This window comes from Pristis pectinata, chromosome 15 (assembly GCF_009764475.1).
Source record: "Pristis pectinata isolate sPriPec2 chromosome 15, sPriPec2.1.pri, whole genome shotgun sequence".
NCBI classification, from domain to species: Eukaryota; Metazoa; Chordata; class Chondrichthyes; order Rhinopristiformes; family Pristidae; genus Pristis; species Pristis pectinata.
Window position 1 is genome coordinate 26,332,987 of NC_067419.1, and position 8,587 is coordinate 26,341,573.

The window sequence follows — 8,587 nt, forward strand, 5'->3', positions numbered from 1 at the left end:
CAGTGATGAAGTGTTTTCTTGAAGGAATATTCGTAAATCTGTTTTAATTAACAGACCACAACATACCATTAAAAAATAATAATGTATGTCAGACACAATAAATATATTAAAAAGCATACACAGGAGGCATCCATATAATTTGCCATTATTGTTTATACATTATCAGTGAAACTTCAAAGCCTGCTTCATGGGCTGGGTTCAAGACAAGAGAAGTAATTGTATGGTAATCAAATACTACAATATTTAACTATCAATTTGCTATTGCTCTGAGAAGAGTTAGTATTTCTCAGTTAACTATAGCAGAATTAACAATCCAAATGCTTGGGCATCATATATTTATGTGGTTTGAATTGGAACAAATGTTGAGAAAAAAAGAAACAAACCATATTGCATTGTGTTCTAACTTTAGATTCTAAATGTGGGTCAAATGTGGGTTAAATTAAGACTTTTTAACTCCCTATATGATGAAATCAATAAAATATTTACCAACTGACACAGAAAACTTTATTCAATTATTGTCCTACTCCCATCAAACTTTTTGTAAAAAATGTTATCTACAGATACCTTTGTATCTATTTACCTAATTGGATCAAACTACTAAGAGATCACTGAGAGGGCATGAAACTTAAATTTTGAAAATGACAGTAAACTAACAACTAGCCTAATTCAGACATTTGGACCATAGTGCATTTTATTAAAAAAAGAGAAAAAAATCAGAACTGCTTTGCTGTATATGCTTTATTCCAATGCAGACATATTCTCTATTCTTTAATAATTAAGGTTGGCTACTGACAGCAACTTTGGCAGTACTTGGAGTCCTATCACTCCTGTTAGGTCAGTGCTTTCATTCTTTGGTGCTGTGGCAACCTACCTGAGATAATCAACTCAGAACCCAGCAAGAAGCAAGTTAGGATGTGGCCAAGACCAGGGCTTGAATCTGAGTCTTCCGCTCTTCCAGTCGGCCACCTTAGTGACGTAAATAATACATACTGCATGACTATACCTAGACCATCCAGTTAGACCAGGAAATGAAGATAAAAGATTGATATAAAGGCAACTTATTTAAATTACATTTACTATTCTGTTGTTTATTTTAGGTGAACTTGTTATCGGCTGGAGATTTCAGTAATTATGAAAGATTGATATTTCCTGAAAACTAATCACATAAATGACATTAAGAATGAAGGTATCTGGCTTTTCAGATTAATTTTATGGAAGGAGTTAAAAATAGCACAGAAAGTAGACAATATAAAATGGAAGTAGGAATTAAAGATATTATGAAAGAAAATAAATGTTTGACAGATACATACAACAAAAGTAGAAATGAGAAAAAGAATGGAAAATATTTTGAAGAAAGGAAAGGTAATTCAAAAAGAAGAAAATATAACAAGGAAAATTAAAATAAGAAAATGCCAATGATATTAAGAAGCAAATAGAAAAAAGGGAAATGCTGATGTAATAAGCAAATCCAAAAAAATGTCAAACAAAATCTAAATCATGAAAGATTGAAAACCAAAAATGAAAACGTGTAAAGCATAAGATCATTAGACAAGCCAAAGCTAAACCAACATTGAAAGAAAACAAAACTGAGAAATGGAAGAATAAAGAACGAAAAGCTAAAAAATTTCTTGTCAAAGATCATTAGTTATATGGCTCTGTAAGTGATACCAGTTCAATTAGTTTCACAATAGTTATTACATACACAACATCTATAAGCAATTTTACATTTTTCTCTCTGATTTTTCCATGATAAATTATTTTATATTAACGTACAGGACACTTACAAAGAATATTACAACATTGGAAAGTTAATGACAATAAAGTGCACAGGAATTCTTTGGTATTACGCCTTCGATCAATCTTGTGGTTCCCATCAATCATTCATTTTTTCGGTCAGATGTTAACTCTTTCAAACTTATTACAAAGAATCGTAATGTTGAAATTCTGTGCATATTTGCAAAAATAATTATTGTCTACTTCAAGAAAGAGCAGCTGGACTTATGCGAATTGATAACTGTATAATATGATATACATTTTATTTCCAAAATGTTGATGAGATCCCACACAACTATTTTGCTGAATGCAGTTTTACTTCAATTCACATACATTCCACCCCCCCCCCCCAACAGTAAGGAAATGGTATAAGCCATATCACCTTTTTGAGAGAAAATGATAATAGAACAATATCACAGTTGAAACACGAAAGACAGAACTGAACAATGTGGAAAGAAAAAATATTGTAAACAATATGCATCCATAGAATAAATATTTCACAGATTGTGCAAGGTTTGAAACCAACTTGTTCTGCTGTAGACCTGACCACCGTCTAAAAATATAGAAACAGACATCAACCATGTACTGTTCTGCATAAATGTAATTACGCGACAGGCTTAACCACTTGAACAAGGTGCCTGTACCTGGTACAAGTTTGGATCCAGTGTAGATTTAAGGGAAAGTTGAAGGAACTAATTTGTACATATTCAAACATTAACCCGGTCATGCATGCCCGCAGTCAACTGATGAAGGTATTGTCACTTTTAATTAAGTCAAATAATGTAAACATGTTTCGTCTGGTGTTGATTAATGGATGCAAAAGACCTTTTTTTAAAAAAATATAAAAGTCAATATATATTCTAAGACTGTAGTTTATGATTTCTGCATTGGTTATTTCAAAACAAAAGCGTAAATTGATGTGCAGATGACATGATAATAGTATTAATTTTTACGTAAACTGTATTGAAATACCTTGAACATAAACACAGAGATAGCAGAAATAAATTAAAGACCATTCTGCGAAAGGTTGATGGTCGCTTCTTTGTAAATCGCCCTCGCCAGAACACCAAAAGGGGCCCCAGTGCCGCAGACCATGACAATTACTGTTTCGTCTGTTGCTTGATAAAATTAGGGTAATTTCCGTCGATTAAATCTCAGATACATACAGCATAAGTGCTCATATAACGCAGTAAGGTTCCCTTGGTAACCTGGATTTTCGACAGTAAAGGATGTTGGTGCTGAAACAACGTCTTAGCTCCCGGTTGGAGAAGATGCAGATAAATGGATTGACCCCAGCTTGGGCAAAAGTCATCCAGACAGCAGCCGTCATGTAACCACGTGGAACAGCGGGGCCTTTCACAAAGACACGCCAGTAGCAAGCCACCAGATACGGGCACCAGAGAGCCACGAAGAAGAAGGTGATCAGGTAGAACATCCTGCCAATTCTTTTCTCTGTTTTGAACTCGTCCATGACCAACAGCCTCCTCCTCATGCCCTGGCCCTGAGGATTTTGTCTGATTCCCAACAGGGTGGGTGGGGTTGGACCCCGGCCAAAGCCAGCGATCCAGTTGGCAGCCGCTTGCCCGGTGGCCCCGGGTCCGTGGAAAGTCCAGTTCTGGCTGACTGCCGGCACCAGTTGGACGGGCTTCATCTTGCGCCGGTCGTACACAAAGAAGATCAACTTCAGATACACGATGTGAGTGGCCAGGGACGATGACTACGAACATGAGCATGAAGCCCAGCGAAGTCGTTGACTTTGAAGTACCTGTGCTCAAAGATGCACTGCTCTTCCTCCCGGATGAAGGTGTAGGTGCCCACGTCGAAGACAGGAGGAAAGCCATAGCCACCGACAGGGTCCACACCATACAGATGATGGCCAAACAGGTCCAGAAAGTCAGCCGCTTGGAGTAGAAGCGGTGGTGGGCGATGGCGATGTAGCGGGTGACACTCACGCAGAAGAGCATGAAGACGGCGTGGAAGCAGGACAGGACCCCGACGAAAGCGATCACTTTGCAGCTCAGGGTCCCGTAGGACCAGGAGGAGCCGTTTTTTCACCGAGAGGAACACAAAGGGGAAGCACACCGCCCGAACGGATGATATCAGAGGAGCAGAGATCCAGCAAGAAGTAGTAAGGAGCCCGGTGGAGGGTCTTGTCTTTGACCAGCAGGAAGGAGATGAGGAGGTTGCCCAGCACGCCGACTCCAATGATGAAACCCAGCGATGTCAGCTTGAAGAACGTCGCCAGAGGAGACACAATCTGCATTAGGTTCTCGCTGCTCCCAGTACCCGCATGGCTGTAGTTCGCCATAGATCCAGACAGTGGGAATCTGGCAACAGCCTCAGCCACGGCGGGGAAGTGTCATGATGGAGGGAGAGCGCCGTTTAAGAAATCCAATCCCACCACCTCCCCCCCCCCCCCCCCCCCCCCCCCCCCCACCCCAGTCTAAGCTCTTCTATGTAAATAGATAGAGGTGGAAAAAAATCCAGAGCTGGCGTGTCCGGCCCTACCCGGGCGTCACTCTCATTAAAGGCATCTATAACATCCACCCGATCCCGGGTTACCGCCTGAATCATCTACGGCGAGGAGCCTAAAAAATGAATCATCATATATTTCAAAAGCAGCCTCTTATTTCTGCAGAAAGATGCACAGCAAACTGACAATTAACATTTTCAAGCATCGTTTGATCGACATTTTTTTTGTCTTGAGCAGAAATACATTTATTCGGGGAGGAAGGAAGATGGAAAAGCACGTACCTGTGTTTTTTCTCTCTCTCTGTAGGGCTGGCTGTGGTGTCACAAGGAGTTGCTGTCTCCTGCTGTCAGTAGCTTGCTGGGAGTGAATGGATTGCAAGTGGCTGAGTCGGAGACTGCGCACCGAGCCTATTTGTAATCCCTGCCGCGTCTTCTGCTGTCGCATCTCTCCTTCCACACACATACACACAGCAAAGGCAAAGGCGCTTAAATGTAACACGTCCGCTCCATCGGGAACGCGATTAACGCTAATTTATGTTACTTCAGCCCAGCCAGGCGTTGCAAAGCTTTACAGACGGCTGAGCCTGGTAAAGATAACCTTTGGTACACGCTGCATTGTCAAATAGATTTATTTCGCCAGTTCTTAGTTGCTACACATTCTATTGAAAAACTTACACACATCCGTGTAACAATTAGCTTTTAATACGCATTTTCATTAGCTATATTGGTATGCAAAATGAGTGCGTGTCTGCACATACTCGTTCATCACTACATAGCACATATGAACCGCCTCTGTGAAGTCAAGTGGTGATTATTGACTCTATGTTACTTTATTCCACATTTTTGGACAGCAGTTATTTTTTTTCTTCATGTAATTGAGAATGCTGTTTTCTGAAGTTAGTTAGGAGAGTTTAGATTAACTATAAAACTGCATGGCAAGCAGCTTTGACGATGACCTGATATACCGTTTGTTTTGTTTAATTAGACCTATAAACTTGGAATGTATGATTCGTGAGCATTATTGATTTTCACAAGTGTCTGGTGAATATAATGCTGTATGGTCCAGTTCAGGGCAGAGCAACAGAAGAGAAGTCGTCTATGTACTTATGTTTAACTTTTTGGGGTTATTTGCTTCCATGAGGACAATCAGTGTCCTAGAGATCACTCATCTTGGGGATCTCAACTTCCATTGAAATACAGATGAATCAAGAGAGATTTTTAAAACAGATTAAGTCATTTGAGTGTGTCGTTGCAATTGTATTTTTTAAAGCATTGCAAATAGATCAGGTAAGAATGACAATGTTGCAAGGAGATCCATTTTAATGGCTTACCTTGCCTTTCTATCAGATGCCTCCTAGAGTGAGCAGGACTGGAAGCACAATGCAGTGTACTTCAATGGTAATTAAATTTATGTGAAATCAAAATTGTGAACAGGAAACTGGAGAACTCCACTGCTCCCTACTAGGGGCACCTCTCATCTAATACCTTGACACAGTGATGTTAACCATGTCTCTGAGTAAGAACATTTTGCCCTGAAACTTATTCCAGAGACTTTACATTAGATCTTAGATGACACCAGAGAAGGACTGAAGGTGTGTGGCACTGTCAAACACACTTTTTCAGCTGAGGTCTAACTAAAAGCCCCATTGAAGTTTTGGAAGGATATCGGAGGGTGATATCCCATCCAAAATACACCCTTTATTCATTCATCTATCTCATTACTTTCTGTGCCCAAATTGGCTGCCACATTCACCAGTATTACAATAATGAACAGGTTAAAAAAACACTTCAAGAGGTTCCAAGATAGCTTTCAGGTTATAAATACATAATGTGTAAATAACATAGCCAGAAGCCACCACTGACAATGGACTTCTTGGAGGACTAGTCCCTGGTCTCATCCTGATACTATGTAACAAGTGGCAGTGTTCAAAATCATGAGGTGTTATGAAAATTAATGAGAAGTTAAAGGTTAAGTAACCAGAGGATACACAATTTCAACAACTGACAAAATCAGAAGCATGACATGGAGGTTTTTGTGCAGTGCTTTGTTTGGATCTGGAATCCAGTGCATAAAGGGCTGGTGGAAGCAGAGCGAGTGATAACTGAAAAGGCAATTAGGGTAATACCTGAGGAGAAATATTTTGCAAGGCTATTGAAAAGCTGATAACTCTTTCAAATTCCCAAACACCCCCCCCCCCCCTCTGCTGCACCATTCTATGATTTATGTACCTGCTCCTGTTGAGTTCCATCACTAGTGACCTTGAGAATGTTGATGGTCAGGGACTCGGTAATGCTAATGCCAATGAAAGACAATGTGAGATGGTTCTGTTCTCTCTTGGTGATGATCATCACCCAGTACTTGTGTGGTTTGAATGTTACTTGTCACTTATAGGCCAGACCTTGGATGTTGTCCAGGAATTCCTGCATGCAGAATGCTTCATTTTCTGTGGGATTGAGACTGTAGCTGAAAACTGTCTAAGCATCAGCAAACAACCCACTTCTAATATCAAAATGGATGGGAAGGGTGTTAATGAAACAGTTGAAAATGTTTCAGCCTAAGCAAGGGAATTTAAATTTGGCCACTTTTAGAGGAACATGATACACATATTATACCTATCCTTACATTGCTGAGTACTTATTGGGCTGGCCAATGGTGAATTCCTCCATCAATGTACTGGGGTTGAGATGATTAGACTAATAAACACATTTATTTTTCTGTGCCAAATATGGCTTCAACAATTCAAGATATACCCCTGATCCTCACTGACTTTAGTTTTAGTAATGCTGCTTGATTTCACACTTGCCCAAGTGTATGCCTTGATGTCATGGGCAGTTAGTATTACCTTACCTCTGGAATTCAGGTCTTGTTTCCCATGTTTTGACCAAGGCTGTGATGAGATTGAGAGACAAGTGGTTCAGCCCAAATTGAATTTGCCTCTTTTCTAGATAGAGCATGTTTTGATGATTTTCATATTTTCGGGTGGATATCAACATTGCAGCTAACTAATAAAAGTCATAGCTAGTTCTGGAGCAAATCTTCATCAGTACAGACAGGATGGCTTCAGCTCTTGTGGACGAAATCTACAAGAGCCAATTTAATCAAACTTAGATTGTTTTCTCTGGAGCATCAGAGGCTGAGGGGTAACGTGATAGTACATAAAATTATAATAGGCAAAGATAGGGCAAACAGAGTCTTTTTCCCAGGTTGGAAATGTCAAAAACTAGAGGACATAGATTTAAGGCAAGAGGGGGAAGGTTTAAAGGAGGTTTGGGAAGCAAGTTTTTTTTACACATAATGGTAGGTGTCTGGAACATGTTGCCAGGGGAGATGCTGGAAGCAGATATGATAGCAACATTTAAGAGGCATTTAGACAGGCACATTAACAGGCAGAGGCTGGAGGGGTATAGACCACAAGCATGCAGATGGGATTAGTTTAAATTTGCATCATGGTCAGCACAGATATCATGGGCCAAAGGCCCTGTTCCTCTGCTGTACTGTTCTGTACTCCACGTGACAGCATCCAGGCTACAATGTTACAGGTTTTGATCAAATGCAATTCAGATGTTGCTGATGGACCATGGTGCTTAGTGGATGTCCAGTATTGCATTTGTAGCTTTGAAATTACTCTTATTTAGCACAGTAATACTGACACTTTATGAAGCATTTATTAGCATGTAGACAGATTTTGGTCATCTCAGCTAATCTGTCCTGTACTGGCATGGCATTAGTGATAGGGGAAATGAAGTGGTAAATTATTCTCTAGTGTTGGCACTCCAATCATCACTGCTGTCATACCCTTTAGGATTTGCTAGTATTATTAACAGAGTTGGCCAAGCGATTCTCGGTATTGTACCTCTTACACCTCAAAATGACCACAGAGACCACACTTACAACTAAAATAATTGAATAGTTGCACAAGATGGGTATAATTAGATACAAGGAGTCTTTGGCTCTCAAAAATATGGTCAGTACTGAGAGTGAGTGGTGAATAGGGAACAGACAATCCCTTGCCCACACTGAGAACAATATGAGAAATGGTGAGTCAAATTAATTGTGGAAGAAGAAACTTGCAAAGCTGGGAACAGAATGTTAATGCAGAGGGAAATAGAAAGGATACAGAGAACACAGCCAGTGACACTAAATTGAAACATATCTCATGAAACGGTGGATGAGTAAACAAGCAGCCAGATTGCAAATACATATTGGGCAAGTGATTAGGAAAGATGTTATAGAATTTTCCTGATATTTGAACAAGCACCACTATTAGACTGTGCAAACAAGCTGGGAAAGTTATTTATAAAAAATGCATCAACACACAATTACAAAAATGTTCATCTCTCC

At 39.9% G+C, this 8,587-nt stretch overlaps 1 protein-coding gene across 1 annotated transcript; it reads right to left on the reverse strand.

Annotated features, from left to right (window-relative positions):
- Positions 1–1,594: 1,594 nt before the first annotated feature.
- On the reverse strand, positions 1,595–4,135 carry LOC127578411 (probable G protein-coupled receptor 85). The gene is given in 6 exon segments (XM_052030414.1): positions 1,595–3,481; positions 3,483–3,518; positions 3,520–3,611; positions 3,614–3,824; positions 3,826–3,858; positions 3,860–4,135. Coding segments are annotated over 6 exon segments (1,125 nt in total). The 5' UTR covers positions 4,082–4,135; the 3' UTR covers positions 1,595–2,950.
- Positions 4,136–8,587: the final 4,452 nt, after the last annotated feature.